General features: G+C 36.2%; 12 protein-coding genes across 12 annotated transcripts; 5 read left to right on the top strand and 7 right to left on the bottom strand.

Annotated features, from left to right (window-relative positions):
* The first annotated feature begins 690 nt into the window (after positions 1–690).
* On the top strand, positions 691–1,664 carry EV154DRAFT_192099 (RGS domain-containing protein). Its single transcript, XM_051594293.1, has one exon. It carries the CDS (start codon positions 925–927, stop codon positions 1,477–1,479), a length of 555 nt encoding a protein of 184 aa, XP_051458788.1. The 5' UTR covers positions 691–924; the 3' UTR covers positions 1,480–1,664.
* EV154DRAFT_480317 (uncharacterized protein) lies at positions 1,565–2,323 on the bottom strand (the record flags this gene model as incomplete). Its single annotated transcript, XM_051598323.1, has 2 exons — positions 1,565–1,963; positions 2,036–2,323. 2 exons carry the CDS (start codon positions 2,321–2,323, stop codon positions 1,565–1,567), a joined length of 687 nt encoding a protein of 228 aa, XP_051458787.1.
* Positions 2,324–2,466: 143 nt separating this feature from the next.
* Positions 2,467–3,933, top strand: EV154DRAFT_192091 (aspartate-semialdehyde dehydrogenase). Its single transcript, XM_051594292.1, has 2 exons — positions 2,467–2,809; positions 2,886–3,933. Exons 1-2 carry the CDS (start codon positions 2,530–2,532, stop codon positions 3,677–3,679), a joined length of 1,074 nt encoding a protein of 357 aa, XP_051458786.1. The 5' UTR covers positions 2,467–2,529; the 3' UTR covers positions 3,680–3,933.
* Positions 3,934–4,115: 182 nt separating this feature from the next.
* Positions 4,116–4,581, top strand: EV154DRAFT_562346 (40S ribosomal protein S24; the record flags this gene model as incomplete). The annotated part of the gene is made up of 2 exons (XM_051605720.1): positions 4,116–4,124; positions 4,192–4,581. The coding sequence occupies 2 exons, from the start codon at positions 4,116–4,118 to the stop codon at positions 4,579–4,581; spliced, it is 399 nt and encodes a 132-aa protein (XP_051458785.1).
* A 752-nt stretch (positions 4,582–5,333) lies between these two features.
* Positions 5,334–7,529, bottom strand: EV154DRAFT_480314 (uncharacterized protein; the record flags this gene model as incomplete). Its single annotated transcript, XM_051598322.1, has 4 exons — positions 5,334–5,651; positions 6,119–6,376; positions 6,748–6,947; positions 7,472–7,529. The coding sequence occupies 4 exons, from the start codon at positions 7,527–7,529 to the stop codon at positions 5,334–5,336; spliced, it is 834 nt and encodes a 277-aa protein (XP_051458784.1).
* Positions 7,274–8,382, bottom strand: EV154DRAFT_504918 (uncharacterized protein). Its single transcript, XM_051601118.1, has 3 exons — positions 8,192–8,382; positions 7,903–8,124; positions 7,274–7,838 (listed from the first exon to the last, which is right to left on the bottom strand). The coding sequence occupies exons 1-3, from the start codon at positions 8,373–8,375 to the stop codon at positions 7,774–7,776; spliced, it is 471 nt and encodes a 156-aa protein (XP_051458783.1). The 5' UTR covers positions 8,376–8,382; the 3' UTR covers positions 7,274–7,773.
* Positions 8,383–9,412: 1,030 nt separating this feature from the next.
* EV154DRAFT_504915 (G1/S-specific cyclin-C) lies at positions 9,413–10,609 on the bottom strand. Its single transcript, XM_051601117.1, has 5 exons — positions 10,536–10,609; positions 10,376–10,482; positions 10,233–10,317; positions 10,055–10,179; positions 9,413–9,971 (listed from the first exon to the last, which is right to left on the bottom strand). Exons 1-5 carry the CDS (start codon positions 10,565–10,567, stop codon positions 9,526–9,528), a joined length of 795 nt encoding a protein of 264 aa, XP_051458782.1. The 5' UTR covers positions 10,568–10,609; the 3' UTR covers positions 9,413–9,525.
* Positions 10,610–10,647: 38 nt separating this feature from the next.
* On the bottom strand, positions 10,648–13,395 carry EV154DRAFT_504911 (uncharacterized protein). Its single transcript, XM_051601116.1, has 7 exons — positions 12,801–13,395; positions 12,641–12,744; positions 12,486–12,581; positions 12,216–12,429; positions 11,793–12,152; positions 11,433–11,735; positions 10,648–11,372 (listed from the first exon to the last, which is right to left on the bottom strand). Exons 1-7 carry the CDS (start codon positions 13,189–13,191, stop codon positions 10,690–10,692), a joined length of 2,151 nt encoding a protein of 716 aa, XP_051458781.1. The 5' UTR covers positions 13,192–13,395; the 3' UTR covers positions 10,648–10,689.
* A 1,296-nt stretch (positions 13,396–14,691) lies between these two features.
* Positions 14,692–15,743, top strand: EV154DRAFT_504907 (Got1/Sft2-like family-domain-containing protein). Its single transcript, XM_051601115.1, has 8 exons — positions 14,692–14,813; positions 14,871–14,928; positions 14,982–15,012; positions 15,075–15,154; positions 15,215–15,267; positions 15,323–15,387; positions 15,446–15,510; positions 15,574–15,743. The coding sequence occupies exons 1-8, from the start codon at positions 14,759–14,761 to the stop codon at positions 15,641–15,643; spliced, it is 477 nt and encodes a 158-aa protein (XP_051458780.1). The 5' UTR covers positions 14,692–14,758; the 3' UTR covers positions 15,644–15,743.
* Positions 15,744–15,931: 188 nt separating this feature from the next.
* On the top strand, positions 15,932–17,737 carry EV154DRAFT_550731 (glycoside hydrolase superfamily; the record flags this gene model as incomplete). The annotated part of the gene is made up of 10 exons (XM_051604944.1): positions 15,932–16,201; positions 16,270–16,309; positions 16,361–16,393; positions 16,450–16,498; positions 16,565–16,716; positions 16,778–17,011; positions 17,066–17,396; positions 17,470–17,509; positions 17,579–17,622; positions 17,696–17,737. The coding sequence occupies exons 1-10, from the start codon at positions 15,982–15,984 to the stop codon at positions 17,735–17,737; spliced, it is 1,185 nt and encodes a 394-aa protein (XP_051458779.1). The 5' UTR covers positions 15,932–15,981.
* A 26-nt stretch (positions 17,738–17,763) lies between these two features.
* On the bottom strand, positions 17,764–20,715 carry EV154DRAFT_462639 (uncharacterized protein; the record flags this gene model as incomplete). Its single annotated transcript, XM_051597597.1, has 9 exons — positions 17,764–18,074; positions 18,129–18,333; positions 18,391–18,561; positions 18,621–18,725; positions 18,815–19,072; positions 19,143–19,704; positions 19,767–20,409; positions 20,467–20,511; positions 20,571–20,715. The coding sequence occupies 9 exons, from the start codon at positions 20,710–20,712 to the stop codon at positions 17,950–17,952; spliced, it is 2,256 nt and encodes a 751-aa protein (XP_051458778.1). The 3' UTR covers positions 17,764–17,949.
* A 1,588-nt stretch (positions 20,716–22,303) lies between these two features.
* On the bottom strand, positions 22,304–25,138 carry EV154DRAFT_504900 (uncharacterized protein; the record flags this gene model as incomplete). Its single annotated transcript, XM_051601114.1, has 9 exons — positions 22,304–22,529; positions 22,587–22,784; positions 22,842–23,012; positions 23,072–23,173; positions 23,299–23,496; positions 23,567–24,128; positions 24,191–24,833; positions 24,890–24,934; positions 24,994–25,138. 9 exons carry the CDS (start codon positions 25,133–25,135, stop codon positions 22,401–22,403), a joined length of 2,190 nt encoding a protein of 729 aa, XP_051458777.1. The 3' UTR covers positions 22,304–22,400.
* Between the last annotated feature and the right edge of the window lie 429 nt (positions 25,139–25,567).

The raw sequence follows: 25,567 nt of genomic DNA, 5'->3' as shown, positions 1-25,567 counted from the left end.
CCATATTAGATATCCATCAACGATCATCCTTTATGAAGATAATACTACATGCAGCAGATACAAGTAACACAGTGTGCTCATGGCCTAATTTTGCAAGCAGTGGTCAGATCCCATTATACAAGAATTCTTTTTCGGCAAGGAGATGAGGATAAACTAAACAATTTTTTACGGTTTCTCCTGGAATGGATCGAGATTTGGCGACATAATCCAGTATCAGTCTGAAATTTGGGGACTATGTCATCAAACCTTAATTTTGAAGCATTGACAGGACCTCTTACCGGGCACACATGTATTTGTTACCAAACTGGAGGAAAACCGAAATAAAACGGTCCAAACTAAAGTCAAAGTCCGTTTGCCACATCCATCACCAGCTATGTTACCATTGATTTTTTACAGCAACGGTTTAGTCGTTGTTCTCCCTTTAGGAAAGTAAGTGTATTTGCTGGGATGATTGCTCTCCCTTCAACATCACCATCAACATCATCATCTCGTATAATTAAACCAAATGTCGATCCTGCGTACGACCCGTTATTCTGAATTCATGGTGTCTCCTCCGATATCTTCGAAATCTTCTGAATTAAGAAGAAATAGTGCTGATCATCGTCTCATGACTTTGATCTCTACATCAAATTAGAAGAAGGGAAGAAGAAGAAAAAACTGTATTATAGAGAAACAAGTATCTTGTTTATTGTTGTATTATTATATATATTTTTAGAAAAAAAATAAAAAAAAAAAATAGGTTATTATAGGGAGTTGTTGATCAATAAAGCCACGTTGTGTTGTACTACCAACCCAAGTACACAAATTGAATCATGCGACCGCGCGCTTTTTCAAAAAAAAAAAAAAACTATTTAAAAGGCCCAATGTGGTCCCCCATTCTTTGACCTTTTTTTTTTCTTCTTTGCAAATATTATATAATGATAAATGTCAGTACCTTTTAATATCACTTTAGAATCCATACTCGAATCCAGACATGAGCACCTATTATACCATGATTTTATTTTCTACCTTCGACAAACGTACTGTTTAGAAAATCTGCTGTTTTATCAAGACGTACAGGACTACCGACGTAAACCTAATGCAGATTGTTACCAGTACATCATCACACAATACATCCTCGTGGATGCTGCACAGGAAATCAATATTCCGTGCGATATGCGTCAAGAGCTCATTCTAAATCGAGATTATGGCAAGTCTACATTTGATGAGGCGGCTGAATCTATTTTGGAACTCATCCGTGTCAATTCTTTCTTACCTTGGTGGCATCAACGTAACGTCAATAGAAGAAATACCTTATCGCCTTCCAACTCCGTGCCAGAACATCGATGGCCATCCTCCAATTTCTTTACAAATAGGCCTAGTTTTAATTCCCTAAGAGACGTAGACGTTTCTTCAAAGCAAAAAAGATCACTGGGTAATTTATTTCAACAAAAGACACTGGCGATGATGGTGCGTGTTAAAAAATCCTTTGTAAAATAGTTATATAATAAAAAGTGCATGTATTTTGAAGCTCTGTACACATTTATTAAATGCTTATGGTATCATTTCCCTTTTTTTTCTTTCTTCACGCTTGATCAATATCATTCGTATTATTGTCCTTAATAGCACTCTCAACTTTTTCCGTATAGTCGAAAAGGATGTCTCGTTCGTCACGTTGCAAGTATTTCGTAATATCGTCCGTCAGGTTTGCAGTATAAAAAACCGTTCCTGGCATCGAGAGTGATATCGTAATGTTCTGTTCAACAAGTTCTGCTAAACGATATACGGCACGTTCGAAACACTTTAAAGAACTCGTATCAGTACCTGCTGTCTGAATTTGCACTATACGTTCAGTAGATCTCATTAATTGGTTATACTTGACATAGATTCTTGTCTTTGAACTCATGGCCATGTCTTCCAAATGTCCTTCCAAAAGTAAGAGTTCGACTAGTTCGGTGGGGAATAGAAAGTTGGCATACATGCCCTAATATATATAGATGGTGCGTGTCAGCTATTTTATCACACTTTGTGATATAAGAGAGAAAGAAAGACCTACATTCGCTTCGTAATACTGTTGATAGCCTGCCACTAAAAGTTGTACACAATCGTACCATGCTTGACTTAATTGTGTTGGTGAGCCTTTGATGTTGATAATTCTACCCCAACTAGAGCCTTCTACCTGACAAAGTTGAATGAAAACATTATGCGAATCTTGAATTTGTCTGACAGATTGTCCCTTGGGCCCAATAATTGCTCCTGCATGGTTTCTCGGTAGAAGAACTCGAAGGTTGGGTACTGAAAGCGAATAGCCTTTAGATATTTGCTCCAAAGTTGCTAAATTCATAATGCATAATACTCGAAAAAAAAAAAAAAAATTATGAACAAGTCAGTTTGGATAAATGATGAGTCACAAATGGCCAATAAAAAAACGAGTTGATTTTTTTAAAAAAAAGATAAATATCTAAATGGGAGGAGCTGTGGAATTATTGAAACTTTCCTTTTCATTCTATTAGAATAATCTTTTTTTTTTTTTTTTTTTAATAAATAATAATGGCTCCTACAAAGAAAGTCGGTATTCTCGGTGCTACTGGTACTGTAGGTCAACGTTTTATCCTCTTGTTGGCAGAACATCCCATCTTTAGTATCCATGCTCTTGGTGCTTCTTCTCGTTCAGCCGGCAAGGCTTACAAAGACGCTGTCCGTTGGAAACAAGCTCGTCCTATTCCTGAAAATGTTGCACAATTGACTGTTAAGGCCTGTGATGCCGATCTTTTCAAGGACTGTGATGTTGTCTTTTCCGGTCTTGATGCTGATATTGCTGGTGATATTGGTAAAGTGTTATATTAAATGACAGGGTCAAAAAAAAAAAGATTAGATTAGATCAAGTAGTTAATGTGTTGATATAGAAATGGCCATGTTGAGAAATGACATTCCTGTGTTTTCTAATGCAAAGAACTATCGTCGTGATCCCAGTGTTCCATTGATTGTACCTACTGTCAACTCAGATCATTTTGATTTGATCGCTCATCAACGTACCCTCAACAACCTTTCAAAGGGTTTCATCATCACCAACGCCAATTGTTCAACCACCGGTTTGGTTGTGCCTTTGAAGGCATTGCAAGACGCTTTTGGCCCCATGAGTCATATTCTTGTCAACACGCAACAAGCCATCTCCGGTGCCGGTTATCCCGGTGTCCCTAGTTTGGATATTCTCGATAATGTTGTTCCTCATATTGGAGGAGAGGAAGAAAAGATGGAATGGGAGGTAGCAAAGATCCTTGGTGGTATTGCATCTGATAAAAAGAGTTTAGAGCATCTCCAAGAGACAGTTGTGTCTGCTACCTGTACTCGTGTGCCTGTTCTTGATGGTCATCTCGAAACCGTTTCTGTCAAATTTGCTAATGGTAGCCCTAGTGTTGAAGAAGTCTATAAAGTACTTGAAGAATATACCTCCGATGCAGAGAAATTGGGTTGCTACTTGGCTCCTCAAAAGCCTATTGTTGTAACCTACGATGCTGATAGACCTCAACCTCGTCTTGATCGTGAAAACTTGAAGGGCCAAGCAGTGACTGTAGGTCGTGTCAGAAAATGTCCTGTCTTACACATCAAGTTTGTTCTTTTGGTTCATAACACAGTGCTCGGTGCTGCCGGTTCTTCTGTTCTTAACGCTGAAATCGCTGTTGCCAAGGGTTTAATCTAGATATATATATATATATATAAAATGCATGTATAAAATAAATAAATGAAAAAATAGTGTCTCTGTACTACAGTGTAACCCTTAAACAGAAAAAAGTTTTTGTCGGCATTTCTAATTCATGTGGCCCGGACTAAAAATGTCCGGCTAATTCTATAAGGGGAAGATGGGAGATGCGTGGAGTTGATGGGGGGAGGGGGGGGGGTGGATGGATATTAATTTTAAAGGTGCATAACCAAAGCAAGCCTTCTTTCGAAATAAATCAAAATGGTACGGTAGAAAATCAACATGCATCCATTTAATTTGAAATAGAAAGAATGCATTGTGAAGAATCATCAATCAATCCATGTATCTCATCAATCACCCATGATCATCCTTTTTTTTTCTTTCTTTCAATTCCAACAATGCTGAATTCACAATGATTCTTTCTGGGTCAAATTGAATGGGAAGAGTTATAACATTGACAGACCACTAACATTATTTCATTCGTTATTTTTTTTTTTACCAATTATTTTTAGGCCGACGCTGCTGTCACTATCAGAACTCGCAAGTTCCTTACCAACCGTTTGCTCCAACGTAAGCAAATGGTCGTCGATGTCATTCACCCTGGACTCGCTAACGTCTCCAAGGAAGAACTCCGTTCCAAGATTGGCAAGATGTACAAGTCCGAGAAGGAAGTTGTCTCTGTCTTTGGTTTCAAGACCCATTTCGGTGGTGGAAAGACCACTGGTTTCGCCTTGATCTACGATAACGTTGAAGCCCTCAAGAAGTTCGAACCCAAGCATCGTCTTGTCCGTATCGGTCTTGCTGAAGCCCCCAAGGGTGGTCGTAAGCAACGTAAGGAAAAGAAGAACCGTGAGAAGAAGTTCCGTGGTGTCAAGAAGGCAAAGAAGCCCAAGAAGGAGTAAATTTCTTGATGTTTTTTCTTTCTTATACTTGTATAAAACACATAGAAAATATATTATTATTTCATTTTTTCTAATATCCACTATCACGTCTATCTAAAAAAACACTGTCTATGAAAAAAAAAAAAATTAAGGGGGATTGGAGATTATCATTGCCGCATGAATATTGGTCGAGATAAGCACGCGTCTTATCAATCTTTAGGATGATCAACAGCTGTGATTACACGTGGTTAATGGTTGTGATAATGGGGCATGAGGATTTATTATAAGTGGTAGCTCCTTACAGAGTATTTTGACATTTGGGCCGTGATAATCTCTACAAGTTAAGGGCAGACAAAGACCATCCTCTCAGAAAAGTTTAGAGCCAATAAAACCATCTAATACCTCTTCACACGAGATACATTAAGAAAAGACATAACAGATTGAGAAAAAAAAAAGAAGACATTGTGGTTTTTACTATTTATAAAAAAAGTGGAGACTCGCTAGCCAGTTTCAGTGAAGAAAACTGCCCAAGTGCAACTGCGAGGAAGTCAGTCTCCGTGTGCACTCACCCTCAATTTTTTTGTTTTTGATGGCTATAAAACGGGGCTCTAGTAAATCACTACCACGAGGTCGAAACACTATGTTCTCAGCGTTGCAACGTGCATTCACTACTGAAATTACGCCATATACAAGCCGATTACCAACTAATCAGACGAGGGACCCATTTCTTTCAACTCATGAAGCACGACCGGCAAGTAGAATGTTGCTTTGAATCAGCTAACAACTCCCGCTCTTAAGCTAGGGCTTCGTGAAATATGCTCCTCAAGGTAAAAGTGTTGTTGAAAACGCTTTAGTAGCTTGTTAAAGAACCACAAAGGGCTGCCACATATACCAAGTGGGAAAGGTGATGTTACCCAGGACAGACCGTCAAAATTCAGTACTCCAGCAAAAAGCCTAGGAAACCTGGCATCTTCGGGGACCACCCCAAATGGCACTTGATAACAAAGTACTCGAATAAAGCGACCAACCTGGAGTCCAAGATGTGTCGTGTGCTTTCGTGTACGCTCATCAGGAATCACCCTAATAGGACCCTTGGCACGAAGAAAAAAGAAAAGAAAAAAGAAAAGAAAAAAGGCTTAAAAAAAATTTCTTGACTATAAACAAACGAACTGACGTCACCTGCTTATCAGTCTAGAAAGCACATTGTAGTCATGTACTATAGAAGGCTGTAGGAATTTTTTTAAGTTTTTAAAGACTGTAAAGCTATATCATGTAACACGCAAAATGCTTGCCACTTGAAAATAGCAGAGAAGAATTATGCCTAAAACTCATTTATCCCAAGAATAGGGTGGCTATTTTGATGAAGAAAAAAACTAAAGCAAATTATAAATGATTGGGATTGTGAGTTCTATAAATGATGAGATGGTTTTAACTAAACTTGAGAGTTAAAAAAGAGGAAGAGAGAGGGAGGGATCGATTAGGGAAAAAGACCATACGCGACAAGCTGTCATCTTTTCAACAACCGCTTGTTGCAAAAAAAAAAATCTCTCTTTAACACCTTACAATCAGAGGCTGTCATTTTCCGACCAAAGTAACACCGTGCAGTAGTAGAAGGTTTAATATAAAGCTCCAGGCGGCTATAAAGAGTTAGTTGCTTGAAAGGCGGGACTAGTCTGAACCGCTGTGGCCACTCGATGCATGAATAATGTGGGTTGTGTAACGTTCTTGATGATTCTTTTTCCTTAACGGCAGAATGACTGTGCTTGTTAATACATTTGCAAAAAACCTTCTTATTGCTAGCAAACAATAAGCAGGGCTAGATAAAAAAAAATAAACTCATACATGATTGCAGACTGATTGATCAAAGTCGGGGCATAGTATATTTTATTGCGGACGGTGGCAGTTCATTTATCGGTCACACCAGTGTAAGATATCTCATTAACATCATTATTGGGGAACCAATGTCTTGATGGCGTAAAACCCTGAAGGGCATTCTGCTCCTAATAATTTGGGACCCCTTTATTTGAACTTGCTACCTTTCTGGCTACTTGGCGTAGGTTCAGGACAAAATTCCGGGGTCTTATAGATTGTATGGTAAGACTAACTATCTTTCTTCAATGTTTAACCTTGTATTTCGTGCTTGCCTCACTTGCAGCTTTTGCGCTTTTTTTAAGCTTTTTTTTTTACTCCCTCCCCCTCCCCCCTCCAACTTATGGCGGATATTTGAAAATGGTGATTGATGGTGTCCTTGGTGATCTTTGGTATCCTTGGTAATCTTTGGTGTCCTTGGTGATCTTTGGCGATCTTTGGTAATCTTTGGTGTCCTTGGTGATCTTTGGCAATCTTTGGTGATCTATGGTGTCCTTGGTGCTGGAATTCGTGTTTGTCTGTAACAAAATTAAGTTTTTGCCTGTAGTGACTGAAGACGTTTTATTTGTGATCTACTTAAACACCTCTCTTTTCATTTAATAGTATTATTCTTTAGCCATAAAAAGATGCTTCTAGTAATTGTCCTTATAAATACGCAAACGTATAATTAGATGCTTTAAGTAAAGAAAGCCTGAAGTTTAAGGTATGACAAATGCTTAGCTGCTTCTTTCTTTACACCAATTGTTTATTATGTCTGTTCAATAATCCTGTTAACCTCCATTTGGTACAACTTGACAATGTACTTGTGCTTATACGCCCAACTCTACTCAACCATACCACATGCGTCCGCTAAAATTGTTTCTACAGCTCTTACTAGTACATTTATTACTTTTATTAGTATTACATCTTTCACAACATCTTTTCGGCCAAATTTAATCATAGCTCCTGTGCATAGTCAAATTGTTCTAATTGCTAACTCAATAGATGTCGATTTACTAACCCAGACAATTCCAACTACATAACGATGGGAATTTTTAATTACCTGCCAAGAAATCCTTCAGATCACTGATAACGGGCTGTAGTACATTTATGATATGCATCATAATCGTGTATACGAATATCCAAAAAGCTTGGAAAACACGAACCGATAGTCGTGGTCTTCATGTGGTCAACTGGGTTTATAATAATAACGTGCCTCGTAATTTTAAACTGAGGTGGTGTTTGTACAGATGATCCACAGGCACATTATGTTCTACAACTACAGCGTAAGAGAAGTGCGCATGAGAAGTAGACGCCCCTCAAAGTGCATGATATTTACAGACTTATTTATTTATATAAAGACATCTATGATAAGGCTGCGAGTGTCTTTTTCGACTCTTCAATTTTATCGTTCGAACTATAACTTTGGCCTATAATTTTGCATGAGATTCGCTGTTTTTTTTTCTATAGCCCTTTCTCGTTTTATTTTTTTACCTCGTTTGTCTGCCTCCTGTTGTTCTTTGATATAAAATTTTCTATCCCATTCAATGGCCTTTTGTTGAATAAAAATCACTGTACCGGAAACGTGTAATATATGTAAACTGCACGGTGTTGTTTCGATTTGTTTAATGTAGAACATGGAAGCTAAAAAAATGTCTGTGTAATCTCTTGGAATTCGAAGTATACCGATTCTTGTTGTTGAGTTATACCATTTCACTAAAGGTCAACGTTTTTTTTTCTTTCTCTTAATATCGTTGTTTTGTAATCACTTCATAGATCTAACCTGTCACACTGCCTTGTCCTTTTCCAAATGCACCATGATTTAACTCCACAGCTTTAAATATGCTTTTACTGATCATGTAGTCATTAACTTCGAATTGGGTTTTGTTGTAGACGACTACACCATTTTCAATAACAGGATCTTCTGCAATTTGAAATAATACCCAACGGTTCTTGAATCTAACCATGTCAATGTGTTGAAAAGTGAAAAAAAAAAGTATTTTATTCTTTTCGTTCTCCGTTGTATATGTTTTTTTTTTCACAAGGCGTGTCGTGTTTGGCTGTCAAAAATAATAACGTGAATGTTGACTCTTGTTTGTTATACAACATTTTGATTACGTTTCATGACGATGTCCCTAACATCCGCGAGCTTTGAATATGGATGGCATCATTAGTATGGATATTTGTATAGCGTAGTGAACCATCCCGTCATACCGCGGTTTGCAAGTCGCATTATATGCTGCTAAACTAATACAGTTTAAAAGTGCACTAACATCACTGTACAGATATATTGAATCATACCATTGATCTAGTTTCATATGAAGTCTTTCATCCTAAAGACTAGGACGTGGGTATAAACATCGTCTTATTAGTTATTGTCGACCATGAAAAGAAATTTAGGAAAAGATAAATCTTTTTATTACTAAAACATGTGTACTTTCAAAAAGTTAAAAAAGAGATTCTTCGCCTAGATTGCATAAGCTTCTTCGAGACATTTGAGCTTCAACTTCAGGTTGGTAATTTTTTTGTCGTACATTTGGATTTCTTCCTTCAGATCCTTTATAATCGACAAGATACTCTCATTAATTGTAATAGGAGTAGAACGTTTAAAGACATAAGTTACTTCATCCATAACATTTGTATTATCTTGAAGTGCTCTAGTATTTGTTCTCCAATTACCTAATTATTAAGATCACAGACAATGTTAATATAAGAAGGCCCACATGCAGAGGGGAAAAAAGCAAATATCTATTATGTACCTCCTCTCGTCATTGATGCACGTAAAAGAAAAGAAAAGCGAGAGTTGATTTCTCCAGTTACAGTTGATAGAAGAAAGAAATAGTTCAATTCCAGATATATCTAATAACGTGAGTTTGATAAATTGGATAACTTTGATAAGTTCGATACTTCTACAAAAAATATGGGAAAGATGACGATATGAGTCACTTGTTCTTGTTAGTAGTAAGCACGCAGATAACAGGATTGTTAAAGATATGCGAATTGGTGATGATGTACAGGTATGTGTAAGTACACAAGCTTTTTATTATTAAAGAAACAGCAAAACACTAAAAAAAAAAAAAAAATCTATGTACATAAATAGGTGGTGATAGAGTGCGCTCACTTGTTTTTTAATTCCTTATATAGGGCTAGCATTTTCTCTTCTTTCCAATCAGCCCATACTTCGTAGATAGAAAGGATTTCTTGACTAATTTCGATAATACTCTTGATATCTACATTCAGATCAGCAAACCATTGCTTCATATCGCGTTGGTCACCAGCGGATCCAGGTGCGAAATCAGCATGATTGAGAACGACGGTAAGATAGATGGCAGCCAAAGCAATGAGGTGAGGCGGGTATAAAAGGCTCACATCTGTTCTATAAGAATCGTTCACGATAAACCATGCATATTGTAATCCTGATTCTCTCATGCCCAGTTCGTTACACACTTGCGTCAATGATCGATATGGATGCCAAACAATCAAGTAAAATTCCAGCTCTTCCAGCAAGTAAAATTCAAACTCGGCTACCTTGAAACTGTCATAAGGAAATCCACCAAACTCGGCTGTTTATAATACATACACATATAGTCATATATTATACACTGGGGGAGTACATATTATCTAATTTTTCTTAAAAAGGGCTTACCTTGGAAAACTACCTTTGCTTCCTGTGTTACCATCTTGATATGAATTGGACATTCTTCAATTTTTGTAGCTAGATATACACAGGTAACCAGGACAAGTATCGGATCCGTACATCGTAGACTATTACTGTATTTATGTGTGAATATAGTGATGATATCTCTGATCCATATGTATCTTACTTTATGTAAAATCGTTTAAAATATACAAATGCTGTAGCTACGACTTGTTGCCTTAATTGTAATCGTTTTGCTAATTTCTGGATTACTGAGAGACAGACTTTGTTAATGTAGTTTAAGCAATGCTCAAGGAAAACGGATCTTACAATGACAAAACCAGATTCTAATCTTCACATAATCCGCTTCGGACACGTATTTTAAATCTTCTTCTTTACTTTTCGCTAAGCTCCATCGGTCGAGCATCCAATGCATTCTGTTTATTGTCAATGGTGTTTTTCAGTTTTAAAAGCAAAAGACAGCTCTTACCTTTGCGACGATGCCCAATAATTAGCTGCCATGATTATAGTGTAAGAGAAAAAGGGTAAAGAGAAAAAAAAAATTAATTTTATTTCTGATTAAAAAAAAAAAAAAAAAAAAAGAGGTAAGGATGAACAATTAATCCGATGTGCTACAAATGTTATTATGGCTTCATGATTCTTTTTCTTTGGCTTTGAACTACTTGAGTGACCTGCTCCATACTTTGACCAGCTTTTTGAATCATTTTCTCAAGTTCCATCATTTGTCGGTCAAGTTTGTTTTTGGCCATTTGAGAGTATTGGAGATGTTCATCAAAGGCTTCATCTTGGTTGTTATGGTTTTGATACTTGACCGAGTCAGTCAAAGGCTCCCTGTTCTGTTGAACAAACTTCAAGTCTTCTTTTCTGGCGTCTGGATCAAGTTTACTCAGGAGCTTCCAAAGTGAATTATTCTCTTGTTCGTCATAATGATATACGGTCTTTTGGTGGTGGTGACCCAATTGTGATAATTGCTTATCTACGCCAGACATTTTTGTAGCGATGTAGATATTGGTTACTAACATGAGTCCCATACAGATTGCGGTCAATTGCGAGTTACTAGGCATACTGGCATTATCAATGAACCAGTTTAATACACTACATAATGCTTCAATAATAAAATGATTTTTGGGTGGCTCAGGTATGACCTCCAAAATTTCTTTTTCGCTACGTTTGTGATGTCTACGCTTGCCTCCTTTCTTTCGTGGTTTAGCTTCTCCCGTATGCTGGTCAAGATACTTGCGCACTGCTGCATCTAGACTTTTGTAGAAATTTTGTTGTCCATCTATTGTAGCCTTTTCGATAGTAGCTATATGTAAATATAAATGATTAGGAAAGAGAGACGTATATGAGAATGAGGGCAAGTTACATTTTAACCAGGATGATTTTGTAAAGTCAACAAGAACAGTGACCAGCACTCGAACTTGACCTTGACCACACCATGAAATACAAGTCTTGGTTTTAACACTAAAGGAGCCGCCGGAAGGCACATCCGGTGTTTGAGTCACCGTCAATTGACAGACGTAATCTTTTGGATCCAAGTGAAGTACATCTTCCTTTAAGTAACATTTTGTAGATTTAGGACCGATAGAACCACCTAGATATTTAATATAGGACGATTCACGAGAATGCACACAATCGTTATTTTTACTCCATTGGCCAATGCACACCTCTATTTATAGTTAAATCTGGGTTCTTATTTAAACAAAAAAAAAAAATCTTTCTTTACCTGTGCTCTTTTCGACCTCACAAAGAAATTTATTCATGAATGAACTGTTATATAACAAATTATACATGGTTTCGATTGTGGTATCGTATTTTTTGTCCATTACGGTAGTTGGAAAATGCTGAGCATTTTTACTGCATTCACAGTCCGTCTTATCTTTGATTTGTGCCACGTCTCGATTTTCAGGATTGGGGGTGGTGGTCGAATCTGTGGCAGGTGGTTCCTTGTTCTTGATGAATTCCTGCATATTTGGACGAGGACCTGCTTCTGAAACCGCCCGGCGTCTGGCCGCTTCATCTGCCATATGCTTTGGGAGTGGTAATGAAGCAAGTGAACTTTGTCGATCTTGAAAGGATGGTTTATCTATATGGAATTTTGACATTTAGTATTTATTGGGAGAATTCCTATATTCGTTGAAGGTTTTACCATCAAGTTGATTTTGCTTGGCAAAGTCCTTAGTTTCTTCTTCTTCAGAGTATGAATAACCTGAAGAGGAAGTAACACTCTCGTCATCTTCTGAATAAGCAACGTCATCATTGTATTTATCACTGACTTGCACGACACTTGCACGAGAAGCTTTCCAAAGTTCTACCATTTGATCATATGCTTGATCACGGGAAAGAAATGAAGCTAGGAAATGCTATTTTGTTTGTTTAGATTTAAACTTTTTTTTTTGTTTCTGTGATGTATATTTACTTTTGAAGAGCATGTAGTTAATAAGATTGCATTTGGAATAAAAATAGCAGTTGTTCTCTTTTCAATATCCTCAATGTCTGCAAATGCGATGACCAACTTTTGGATTTGGTTAAATCACCTTATTTTATCGATCGTGTAACGTTTTCTTTACTTACATTTGTGATCCATCCAAAGATATTTGCATTGAAACAAAGGTGATGCTCGGAAATATAGACTCTGCCTTGTAATAAGATTTCTTTCTGTAGTGCACAACCATAATCTATTGTTTAAGTGTTTAAGAGAAAGAAAGTTTATTTAATACCAAGAAATTCTTACCATCAATTAATCTTTCTCCGTCCGGAACACTTCTAAATAATGTATGAAAATCGTTATTTCTTTTATCATTGGCTAACAATCGAGGAGTAGCTAATGCAATTGAATCTGCAGCGGCAAAGCTCCCTTCTGAACCATCGGTAGCATCAGATCCTCTTCTGGACAACTTTTGTTTGCGATTCTTTTTTCCAAGGTGTGGATACGATCTTTGGGTGGTTAAGGGTTTATCTTCATATTCGGCTTCGGTTGAGAAACTGGAACGACGTGGTTGGGGTAATCTTGGAGATGACCCATTCATGCTTTCATTGTAAACTGCTGAAGGAACTGGTGAAGGAGCGCGTGAGGTAGGTTGAGGTTTAGGACTAAGCGCATTCTCTAGACTAATCGTACTCATTTAGAAGAATATTATGTGTATATAAGAAAAAAGAGTAAGAAAAGGAAAGAGTAAGAAAAATAGGGACGGCTCCAGGGAGTTTTTATTTCATAAGAAAAAAAAAAAGGTGTGTGGACTAAGTGAGTGGAGAGGGGGTTTTATTTATTCCTCAATCTGGTTTCCCATAAATAGACCGGAATAATTAGTATTATCAAAATAGACATTTGTTTCGCGTGGCACATCATTATTTGCAGCTTATGTTTCTTTTTCTTTATTTACCATTTCTTCTTACACGCTCTTTGTCCAGACATGAAAGAATATATAAACCTTTTCCCTGAAACTGTACCGTGAATTTAAGTTTCAACTCGTTCTACTGCTATTTCTGTTCAACTCCCAACTCCCCCAATTACACATACCGGAGTTTACTCTTTCCCGCATATGATGACTTGATCCAATAGAATCTCCACGTTAAGGTTTCGCCGTAACTTTTTTATTACGAGACACATTTCATTGACATAATCTTTTTTACAAGAATTTCTTATTTTCCCTCTGAGTGTATATAATCAGCATTTTTTTTATTTTATCATAGAGACTCTACTGCTCTCTAGTTTTACGATGTGGGGAAGATTTACACTTGCATCAGGCATCACAGCGTCCTGATATACTACTACTTGATCTTAAATGCACCGAAAAGCATTGTTTGTTCTTATCGACAAAATATCTCGAGGTAAAACCTCCCATCACTGTCGATCACAAATCTTGATAAAATATGCGCTGATCCCATACACAATGAACTTGTTCAGGTACACACGCTGCTTTTTAAAAATAGACAAGCCAAATTAAATTCCCATAAATGTAAATTTCATGGCAGCCAATTTCGGTAATAATTCCCCGTTCTTTCGTTGGATATTAAAGTCCTGTTTTCTATTATATGAAAGCTGTATAATCCCTTTAAAATGATTAATAGACCCCATAATTGGAACTTGGATTTGTTGAAACATTCTATATACAACGTGAATGTACATTTAATATAAGCACGCATCATATTTATCCAATTTATCAATAAAAAAAATGATCCCTGTATCTATCAATCATATCTCTTATACCTCCCACTCCCTTTTGCCTCCCAAAAATAGCTTTTAAAAGCATAGGATCATGTAAAATGATTGCTGTTCCTTGTTAATCTTTATTGCGTACTGTCCAACTTTATATTTAGCAGTTAATGATCATTCACAATAACAAAGTAGGCCAGAAATAAGCATCTCTGTAATACTAGTGCATCAACATCCACCTAGCAACATCTAGTAAATTAAGTACTCCAGAACAAAAAAGAAACTCCATTTGGGTGAAAAAATTACTTGTCACCAGGGAAAACTAATACTAGTAAATAATCACTTAAAAGTTGGTCTTCATGGGTTAACCTGAATTTACCAATGCCTTTATCATCAAAAGCCCGCCAAAATTGACATGTATAAGAATATAGACTGCTTTTTTTTTTCTTTGTTTATTATCCATTGTATTCTTTTTCTCTCTCTGTACAAGTACCACCACATCTTTTTTTTTTATAGATACGCTTTAGAGTATAAAAATGAAGTTTGGATTCTTTTCGGCAGATTTTGGTGATCAAGGGCTAATCGACGACGGTAACATTCAATTGACATGAACAAAAAAAGAAGCCGAATTAACCCATGACGAAAAAGGCGCTTGGAAGTTCTGTGGTCTCAGTAAATCCCAAAGAATGTTTGCCTTTGGAGCGTGGTAAGTTTCAGATTAGAAGTATCAATTGACCAGGCATATTCAATTTACTGTAGTTTTGTGTCCGGTGCCCTTTTATCCATTTTGGTAAGTCTGTGTGTATCGGGAATAAGTGCAAAAACAATTTGGTTGACTTTTTATTATTTTAGTCTACACTTGTTTTGTTGGTCGGTAATATAGTAGCGTTTGCTATTCTTTATAGCTGTGGAAATGTGATTTCTTTGTTTAGGTAAGTTTAGAAAGGTCGGGAGCAGATGTCACAATATTTATCGTCTATTTTTTTGGGCAGCTTAACATTTATCATTGGTATTCCGAAACAACTGAAAACAATGTTTGCACCAGGTAAGTTTTAAGAATATTTGGATTGAGTTTATATCGTTGTTAACAAGCCAAACAGTACGTTTTTGGGCCACAGTTGCTTATATCGTCCTGCTTGCATTGACATTGGCCATGTCCATCTGGGTATGAAATTCACGTTTTGGTGTTTGTGAAATGTCGTACTAACTTTTTTCAAATACAGTTGAGGAATTTTGCATTATCCATTGTTTTAGTGATCATCCAGTTCTCCGCTCTTGTCTGGTATTCGTAAGTCTTTATTGTATATATATAAAAAAAAAAGAACATCAGGCTAATAATTAGAGCTTCTAGTGCAAGTTATATTCCTTATGGTCGTGAAATTATTCGCCGCTTTTTCGGAAGTTGCATCACATCAATTTAATATCTAAACGGTCGTTAAGCTCACAGCTCGGCCACTGTAAATATTGGGTCTTTAATAAACGAATACATGACGACAATGTCGAAATTTTTTCAAATCAAAACCTATAAAACTCTGTTAAAAAGTCGTGCCTGAAAATACTTGAGAAGGCATGTGATGATTACGTTAAAACCTAAGCCAATGAAGCATTGACAGACACGACTGTCCGAGGCAACAATGCGTGAAAAATGGTCTACATATAAAAAAAAAGCGAGTCACTCACTGCTTTTCTTTTTTTACCGTCGGCGGAATCTCACGCTAAACATCGAAACACTTTTTTATTTTGTTTCTTATCGTTTTAAATGAAGCTAAATTTATTTTTCACATTTGCTGCTGTCATTGCCGTTGCTCAGGCAGCCACAAGTACTCAAAAAGTATTAAATACAAACGATTCAAAGGCCAAAAATGGACTCAATGTCAAAACTATTATTCACAACCACGATAAACCCAACGTGTTAGAAGCCCATGTTAAAAAATTTGGAGGCGAGACTCTAGCATATGTCACGCCATGGAATAATCGCGGTAAGTCCCTTTTCTGTAGATTTACCAGAAATAAACATGATTTTTTGATTTCTTTTTTTTTTAAACAGGATATGATGTAGTTAAAGAGTTTAAAGGAAAATTTGACTAGTAAGATAAATACTTATACTGCAATTGCATATTTCATTAACAAACAGATAGCGTCTCACCTGTTTGGTACTATATTCAAAGAAGGTAAAAATTCGCCTTAAAAATATACATTGCAATTGACACTCCGTCTCTTTTATTAGATCTCCTATGCAATTTGATTTTGATGGAGAGCATGATGTAGATCAAGGGGTAAGTTATTTTTGTCTTCCTTTTTATGGACGAAGAGAGAGATCGTCTTACATTTTTTGTGTTTAGTGGATGAAAGAAGTGAAAGATATTAAAACAAATATGGGAAAAATTCTACCAAGATTTCAATTTCGTGGATGGACAAGTGAAGATTTAAGAGTCTTTGTAGGAAGTTCTGAAGAATCGGCTGCGTTGGCAAATGAAATCAACCAACAAGTCCAGTAAGATAGAACCCCCCAATCTTTAAAAATAACGCATCAAAATCTCATTTATATATAACAGGAAATATGGATTTGATGGTGTTGTTGTTGAATGTGGATACCCTGCCTTTTTTCAAAAGTTTTTATCCGATCTATCATCTTTATTGCATTCCGAAAAGAAACAGTTAATTGTGGTTTTACCTTCGGTTATCACAGAAGAACATAAACAATTCATGAAGCCAGAAATATTTGATGCCATGGCCAAATACATTGATAGATTTAGTATCATGACTTATGATTATTCAAGCCATGATCCGTAAGTGTATATTTGGATCAGAGTATTTAAACAGTAATCTAAATTTATACTTAGCAACGGAGGCCCCAACTCGCCTATTGAATGGATTATGGATAACATTGATTATTTGACTAATGAAGAAAATCGACATCAATTACTTATCGGCCTCAACATGTATGCCATGTCATATCTACATACACGTGCACCCGAGCCATTAGTTATGAAAACAGTAGTGGAAAAGCTAACCTATCAGCCAAGAGAATATGACGAACTTTTAGAACCTGAAGAGCAGGAGACGGGTGATGATCAAGAATTAAATTGGGATAAAGAAACACAAGAAGCCTGGTTTATTGATATCGATGAGGATGGTATCAGACAAGGCACAGTGTGGATGCCAACATATAGGGTAAGTCAGATCAGTTTTTTTTTTCTTAATGCAGTTAAAAAAATGATTTAATTGACATTATTTGGTGTTATAGTCCATTAGAAATCGTGTTCGTCTTGCAGAAGACTATGGTGGTAAGCATCTACTATAGACTGAAAATTTTATATTGTAGTTTGACAGCCTTCTCCTCTTTTTTTTTACAGTTGGAATTGCACTATGGGAGGTTGGACAAGGCCTTGACTATTATGTGAGTTTTAGACTTATTAATCTCAAATTATATGTATACTGACTTTTCTACAGTATGACCTTTTTTAAACTAGTGTATTATACATTGCTGTATATCACATTACATTGCTGCATAGATTTTATAACAAATCGTTTTACATTTCGATGATTTTTAGGCTTAAATGCCACACACAATAAACAAGTTCATAAAAAGGAAACTTGCTGTCTCTTTGGTCCAATGAACCTTATAAGATTTAGTACTACATAAAGAGTTTTCTAATTTATTTGCAAAAGAGGTTCAAGACAACCAGATAATAGAAATACAACTAATTCAGAAAACCAGCTGCGGCTACCAAATGGAACACTTTTTTTCTGGATTCATCGGAGACCCAACAGGGCAATTGAATGCTTTGGCAAAATTGGCATCGTTCTGCAAACCACCGATAACTCTGTAATAAAAGGGAGAATGGACCTCTTCCTACATATTTAAGACGTTAGCAACACTGATCTAATATTCTTCAATTTCACTACTTACAGCAGACTCTTTAGCGTCACTTAATGCCGTGATTTCACAAGAGATAAGACCATGATTCACAAAAAACATTTGCTCGGGAGTCAAATGCTCCAGACCTGGTAAGAGCTGATCAGGTCCTTGCTTAAGCACATGGTTCTGGTATGCACGAAAAGCAATATTTAATCCACCGCTGTCTGCAATATTTTCTCCCAATTGGGCCTATTGATGGAGGGTTGATTAATACATAATGATGATGGGATCGGGGGTTGCACTTACATCTCCATCCAGCGGATATTCAGTATTATTAAGCCCAGTCATTGTGAAATTTTCGTATTGTTCGACAAAGCACTGTGCCTTCTCATCGTACGCTTTGGCTGAAGACTCTGTAAACCAGTCTTCCAGATATCCTGTCGCATTGTAATTTTTTCCACTATTATCTAAGGCATGCTGTAATGATAGTTATTAATATGAAGCCCCGGTTATTTTGGATCTGTCAAAATACTTACTACTAATTCATGCCCAATAACGCCACCAATAGCGCCATAATTTAAGTATTCCGGGTAGTCTACGCTATAGAAAGGCTGTTGGATCATACCGATCAGAATTTCGAGCTATCATCAAGCAGAGCAGATTAGGATTAGAGAAATTCAGTTTTTTTTTTTTTTTTTTTTTTTTTTTTTTTTTTGTAATTTTTACTTACTGAATTAAAAAAGGGATCGTAGAAAGCATTTACTACATAGGGTCCCATATCTTCTTTATTGTAGTCACTCCTGTTCTTTTTCTGCAACAAAGATTTAAAATTCTTGGTATTCTCCTGGATGGCCATAACAACAGAATTATAAAAATAACCATCGCTGTCATCAAGAGTTACATTGTCATATAGTAACTCGAGAGAGGAAGGATCCCTCCAATCCGGTTTCTTGTTTCTAACACCAATCTTTAGGATTAAATTTTCGATCTGTAGAGGTTATATCAAAACAATATTAGTTTCTTTAAGTTATCTACAATTATTGTCACAGGAAATTTACCTTTTCAATAATTCCTGCTTTGGTTTCCTCGTCGGCCCAGGATGTTTCGGGTAACATGTCATGTAGCCAGGTTGCATGTAAGAAACTGACCATGTCTTCAACTCTCTTCACTTCGTCAGTAGCACCTAATGAGCTCAAAGAAAAGAAGCGCCCAAAAATGTCATAGAATTTTAAACTTGTTTCCTTCGCGCATTTTGATCTTTGTGATGGAGACTCAGGCTCCTTTCCAGTTGGTGCTTTAAATGTATCAGTTTGTGGGATATATTCTGAGAAACTTGCTACCGTAGATGATTGAACACTTTCAGGAATACTAAGTTTGCTGCTAGTAGCTTGAATGCTTCTTATAATAAAATATTCTTGCAATACTTTTACTGATGTTGTTGTTAGCAATTCCTCAAGACTTTCGGTATACTCTTTTACATATTTAATTGGTAAATCAGGAGTGGGATATTCCGGTGAGACCAAAGTTGAGACCAACATATTCCAATCAATAGTAGGATTGATTGATTCAATCTCCTTCAAGGTAGATGGGTGGTCAGTGAAAACGTGTGATATAGCCTCACTTTATAAATTTAATCAATGTTAATATCTAGACGGTCAAGCAGTAAATATAAGTTCACTTACACATTTACTAGCTTCGCTAGTTTCATTTCAAAATTGACAAAGTTACTGGCGGCAATTTCGATTTTAGAAGCAGACCAAAGGGTAAAATTGTTTTTTTGGCTTTCTTGCAAAACAAATTCTCCGTAATCTTGATCCAATTCGGACACGTCTCCTACTGTATGGGTTAAAAGATCAATAACTTTATATCTATAAGACCCTAATTGATCTATATGCTCATATATAGTCAAATTATCGGTCAATCCTGGCAAAATGTTTAGGAGAAAGTAATCATGGTCGTATATGTTGATATCAGCCCCGATATCTACAATACTGGGTACTCCCCGAAGCGTCAATGCGGCAATTGTTTCGGACAATCTTTCTGATACTAGATTCTCCGTGATAGGAAACAAATTATTTTCGATCTGAGCAAGAAAAGGGAATAAAGGAGTGGATCCCAATTGAAGGTTACGTTCCGTGTCCAAACACGCATCATAGTATGTTTTAATTAGTTGGAAGTTCTTTCTGTCGCTATCCATCATGCTTTGTGTATTATAGAGTGGATCTACCGATTTAATTGTATCATAAAGATCTTCAAATGTTCCTTCTAAAAATCCAAGGATCATATCTAGGTTTTTTATTGTCATTGTTCGAGCTGTGGAAGATCCTATTTTTTTTTTTTTTTTTAGTTTATGATGTCCATTTCCTTATAATGCAATAGTACCTTGAACTGTGTCCTTTATTTCATCAGAAAGCAGCCAGTTTCCACCTAATAGCTTAATTAGTGGCATGTCTTGTACAGAACAAACTTTGCTCGTATGTACTTACATGTATACTGAAAGAAGTCAGAACACGGATCCACATTCAAATTGACAGATGACAAAATAGATTCAGCGATCTCTACACATTTGGGAGTAAGGCATACATCGGGTAAAGCACGTTGAGACAACGAAGAAATTAAGGGAGGCATATTTGTAAATGATTGAAATTGATTTTGGATCTAAAAGGTTAGAATTTATATGAATTGACAGAAGCTCATTGTTTATAAATAACGACGTAATTCTCAGCCAGGGACTTGTTTTGTTTTTGAAGCCTCTGGTTAAGCCTATCGTTAAGCCCTAATGGTTTGAAAGACTCTGAGCCAAACTTAGTCTATGTGGGCTGTGTAGCTCTAAGACTTTTCGCTTTATATATTTTCACAATTATATTCATATAATTCTATTGGAACAATGTAATTATTACCATCAGTTTTAATGTAGAAGTTAGCAAATAAATGGCAAAGTTCGTGTTACCAAAACAAAAAAAGAGTGAAACGCAAAGTAATAAGGTCATATGCTGAGTAAGTATAGCTTTTAGAGGCCAAATATGGCAAAATACTATGGCGTAGATATTCTCAATAGCATAAGCCTTTTTATATCAAAGAATTAAATTAGCCCATTTAGACAAGTTTTATGAATAAAAATTTTACATTTACGGTTACGAGACATTTGCCAGTAACCAATATTGTTACAATATGTCTGCTCCTAAGCCATACACGTCTCGAATCTCTACCTCCTGCTATCAAACGATAGGTATAGTATTAAGGTCACTATAAATAGAACTTAAACGCCTACTGTGTGACCGGTCCCTTGACGTCAAAAATCTTTCCGTCTAGTTTTTCTAAACATCGTTATATGTTAGTCAGTAAAGCCCTAATTAGCCTTTTTAAAGGAACTGTCTGGTGTCCCAGTTCTTAAGCCCAAAAAGTAACAGTGATCGTTGGTGTCCTTGGTGATCGTTAGTATAGTTGGTGCTTGTAGGTGTTTTTGGTGTTGAAAGGTGTTCTTGGCGTTAGACTATGTTTTTAATGCTGGAATACATGTTAGTTCGCGACATTCGAATCCGGTCCTTGTCTTTAATATCTGAAGACGGTTTTTTCTGAGCTAGTTTAACACCTCTCTCTTACATTTCAATAAAGCTGCTCCCTTTAGCTAAAAAAAACGCCTTTGGTAATTATCCTTATAAATTACAGACGTATGCATATAAAGATCCTGCAAACAAAGAAGGCTTTATGTCTGATGCATGATACACAACTACTTCTTTACATGACTGAATTTTTTACATATCTTCAATGATCCTATTAACCTTCATTTGGTTTGTCAGCTAAATGTCAATTTTTTTTTCATTATAACTTGGAAACGGTCATAATTACTCTAACTTTTTGTCGGGGTAATTGTGCTTATATATCTAAAATCAATTCAATCGTATCAACCGTTTCTTTTGAAATTGTTTCTACAGCCCTCTCCTCTTTTCTTTTCTTTTTTTTTTTTTTTTTACAGTTGGAATTGCACTATGGAAGGTTAGACAAAGCTTTGATTATTATGTGAGCTTTAAACTTTTTGACCTCAAATTATATGTATATTGAATTACCTGTTTTAAACTAGTGTATTGTACATTGTTGAATAGATTTTATAACAAATGGTTTTACATTTCCATGATTTTTAATTTTAAATGTTACAAACAATAAACAAGTTGATAAAAAGGAAATTTGCTGTCTCTTTGGTCCCATGAACATTATAACATTTAGTAATACATAAAGATTTATTTAATTTATTTGCAAGAGTTTCAAGACAACAGTCAGGTTATAGAAATACAGCCAATTTAGAAAACCGGATACGGCTACCAAATGGAGCACTTTTTAGCTGGATTCATCGGAGACCCAACAGGACAATTGAATGTTTTGGCAAAATTGGGATCGTTTTGCAAACCACCGATAACTCTATAATACCAGGGAGAATGTACCTCCTCCTACATATTTAAAAAGTTAGCAACAATATTTAAACATTCGGTAATCCTGACGCTTACCGCAAACTCTTCGGCGTCACTTAATGCCGTGATTTCACAGTAAGAACGACCATGATTTATAAAAAACATTTGTTCGGGAGTCAAATGCTCTAGACCCGGTAATAGCTGATCAGCTCCTTGCTTAAGCACATGGTTCTGGTATGCACGAAACGCAATATCTAGTCCACCGCTGTCTGCAATATTTTCTCCCAATTGAACCTATTAATGAAGGGTCGATCAATACATAATGATGATGAAATCGGGGGTTGCACTTACATCTCCATCCAGTGGATATTCAGTATTATCAAGCCCAGTCAATGTAAAATTTTCGTATTGTTCGACAAAGCATTGTGCCTTCTCGTCGTACGCTTTAGCTGAAGACTCTGTAAACCAGTCTTCCAGATATCCTGTCGCGTTGAAATTTTTTCCATTATCATCTAAAGCATGCTGTAATAATTGTCATTAATATAAAATCGTGGCTTTCTTAGACCTGTCAAAATACTTACAACCAATTCATGACCAATGATACCACCAATAGCACCATAATTTAAGTATTCTGGATAGTCTATGCTATAGAAAGGCTTTTGGAGCATACCAATCAGAATTTCTAACTATTATGAAGGCAAGGGTGTAAGGATTAAAGAATGGTTTTTTTTTTGTTATTTGTACATACTGAGTTAGATAATGGGTGGTAGAAAGCGTTAGCTATAAATGGTGCGTAGTCTGTTTTTACGTAGTCGCCTCTGTATTGTTTCTTCAATAAAGATTTAAAATTCTTGGTATTCTCCTGGATAGCCATAAAAATAGAATTATAAAAATAACCATCGCTGTCATCAAGAGTTACATTGTCATATAGTAACTCGAGAGAGGAAGGATCCCTCCAATCTGGTGTCTTGCTTCTGATGGCCACCTTTAGGATTAACATCTCGATCTGTAAATATTATATACAAACCATATTAGTTTCTTCACGTTATCTGTAATTATTGCCACAAGAGATTTACCTTTTCAATAATTTTTGCTTTGGTTTCTTCGTCAGCCCAGGATGTTTCGGGTAGCATGTCATGTAGCCAGGTTGCATGTAAGAAACTAACCATGTCTTCAACTTTCTTCACTTCGTCAGTAGCACCTAATGAGCTCAAAGAAAAGAAGCGCCCAAAAATGTCATAGAACTTCATACTTGTATCGTATGCGCATGCTGTCCTCTTAGTTGCAGACTTGGGTTCCTTTCCAGTTGGTGCTCTAAAAATTTCAACTTGCGGGAACGATTCCGAAAAGCTTGTCATCGTAGATGATTGAACACTTTTAGGGATGCTAAGTTTGCTGGTAGTAGCTTGGATGCTTCTTACAATAAAATACTCTTGTAATATTTTTACTGATGTTGTTGTTAGCAATTCCTCAAGATCTTCCATATACTCTTTTAGATATTTGACTGGTAAATCAGGAGTGGGATATTCTGATGAGACTAAAGTTGAGACCAAGGCGTTCCAATCAATTGTAGGATTTATTGATTCAATCTTCTTTAATGTATATGGGTGGTCAGCAGTGACGTTCGATACAGCCTCACTTAATATATTAAATCAGTATTAATATCTAGACGTTTATGTAGTAAATATAAAGCTACTTACTCATTTACTATATTCGCTAGTTTGATTTCAAAATTGATAAAGTTACTAGCGGCAATTTCGATTTTAGAAGCAGACCAAAGGGTAAAATTGTTCTTTCGGCTTTCTTGCAAAACGAATTCTCCGTAATCTTGATCCAATTCGGACACGTCTCCTACTGTATGGGTTAAAAGGTCAATTATTTCCTGTCTATAAGACTCTAATTGGTCAATGTCCTCATAGACAGTTAAATTATCGGTCAATCCTGGCAAGATTTGTAGCACAAGATAATCATGATCGTATATGTTGATTTTAGCCTCAATACCTACAAGACTAGGTACTCCCCGAAGTGTCAATGCGGCAATTGTTTCGGCCAATCTTTCCGGTACGGGATTCTCTGTGATAGGAAACAAATCATTTTCGATCTGAGCAAGAAAAGGGAATAAAGGAGTGGATCCCAATTGAATATTACGTTCCGTGTCCAAACACGCATCATAGTATGTTTTAATTAGTTGGAAGTTCTTTCTGTCGCTATCCATCATGCTTTGTGTATGATAGAGTGGGTCTACCGATTTAATTGTATCATAAAGATCTTCAAATGTTCCTTCTAAAAATCCAAGAAGCACATCACGATTTTTTATTGTTGTCGTCGTAAACACGGAAGATCCTATTTAGGTTCTGTTTTCAGTTTATGATATATGCTTCCCTATAATGTAATAGTACCTTGAACTGTGTCCTTTATTTCATCAGAAAGCAGCCAGTTTCCACCTAATAGCTTTATTAGTGTCATGTCTTGGACAGTACAAACTTTGCTCGTATGTACTTACATGTATACTGAAAGAAGTCAGAACACGGATCCACATTCAAATTGACAGATGACAAAATAGATTCAGCGATCTCTACACATTTGGGAGTAAGGCATACATCGGGTAAAGCACGTTGAGACAACGAAGAAATCAAGGGAGGCATATTTGTAAATGATTAAAATTGATTTTGGATCTAAAAGGGCAGAATTTATATGAATTGACAGAAGCTCATTGTTTATAAATAGCGACTTAATTCTCAGCCAGGGACATTGTTTTGTTTTTGAAGCCTCTGGTTAAGCCTATCGTTGAACCCTGATGGTTTGAAAGACTCTGAGCCAAACATAGTTGATGTGAGCGGTGTAGTTCTAAAACTTTTCGCTTTATATATTTTCACAATTACATTCATATAATTCTATTGGAACAATGTAATTATTACCATCAGTTTTAATGTGGAAGTTAGCAAATAAATGGCGAAGTTCGTGTTACCAAAACAAAACAAAAAGTGAAACGCAAAGTAATAAGGTCATATGATGAGTGAGTATAGCTTTTTGATACCGAATATGACAAAATACTGTGGCGTGGATATCCTCCATAG

Source organism: Mucor mucedo (assembly GCF_025094135.1).
Source record: "Mucor mucedo strain NRRL 3635 chromosome Unknown EV154scaffold_34, whole genome shotgun sequence".
Taxonomy (NCBI): domain Eukaryota; kingdom Fungi; phylum Mucoromycota; class Mucoromycetes; order Mucorales; family Mucoraceae; genus Mucor; species Mucor mucedo.
Note: the sequence above shows the minus strand (reverse complement) of the source record. Positions and strands in the feature narration are given on the sequence as shown.

Excerpts from the sequence above, each read along its gene's own strand:
- EV154DRAFT_504911 (XM_051601116.1), bottom strand. The coding sequence starts at position 13,191 with ATGAGTACGATTAGTCTAGAGAATGCGCTTAGTCCTAAACCTCAACCT. Across the intron at positions 12,582-12,640 it reads TCTTTGGATGGATCACAAAT|TTGGTCATCGCATTTGCAGA; the intron begins GTAAGTAAAGAA and ends CAAATCCAAAAG. Across the intron at positions 12,430-12,485 it reads TAACTACATGCTCTTCAAAA|CATTTCCTAGCTTCATTTCT; the intron begins GTAAATATACAT and ends CAAACAAAATAG.
- EV154DRAFT_192091 (XM_051594292.1), top strand. The coding sequence starts at position 2,530 with ATGGCTCCTACAAAGAAAGTCGGTATTCTCGGTGCTACTGGTACTGTA. Across the intron at positions 2,810-2,885 it reads TGATATTGCTGGTGATATTG|AAATGGCCATGTTGAGAAAT; the intron begins GTAAAGTGTTAT and ends GTGTTGATATAG.
- EV154DRAFT_504915 (XM_051601117.1), bottom strand. The coding sequence starts at position 10,567 with ATGGCAGCTAATTATTGGGCATCGTCGCAAAG. Across the intron at positions 10,483-10,535 it reads TATTGGGCATCGTCGCAAAG|AATGCATTGGATGCTCGACC; the intron begins GTAAGAGCTGTC and ends GACAATAAACAG. Across the intron at positions 9,972-10,054 it reads AGCAAAGGTAGTTTTCCAAG|CCGAGTTTGGTGGATTTCCT; the intron begins GTAAGCCCTTTT and ends TATTATAAACAG.
- EV154DRAFT_504907 (XM_051601115.1), top strand. The coding sequence starts at position 14,759 with ATGAAGTTTGGATTCTTTTCGGCAGATTTTGGTGATCAAGGGCTAATC. Across the intron at positions 15,268-15,322 it reads GAAAACAATGTTTGCACCAG|TACGTTTTTGGGCCACAGTT; the intron begins GTAAGTTTTAAG and ends CAAGCCAAACAG. Across the intron at positions 15,511-15,573 it reads TCCGCTCTTGTCTGGTATTC|TGCAAGTTATATTCCTTATG; the intron begins GTAAGTCTTTAT and ends TAGAGCTTCTAG.
- EV154DRAFT_504918 (XM_051601118.1), bottom strand. The coding sequence starts at position 8,375 with ATGGTTAGATTCAAGAACCGTTGGGTATTATTTCAAATTGCAGAAGAT. Across the intron at positions 8,125-8,191 it reads AGGACAAGGCAGTGTGACAG|TGAAATGGTATAACTCAACA; the intron begins GTTAGATCTATG and ends GTTGACCTTTAG. Across the intron at positions 7,839-7,902 it reads ACAGGAGGCAGACAAACGAG|GCCAAAGTTATAGTTCGAAC; the intron begins GTAAAAAAATAA and ends GCAAAATTATAG.
- EV154DRAFT_192099 (XM_051594293.1), top strand. The coding sequence starts at position 925 with ATGTCAGTACCTTTTAATATCACTTTAGAATCCATACTCGAATCCAGA.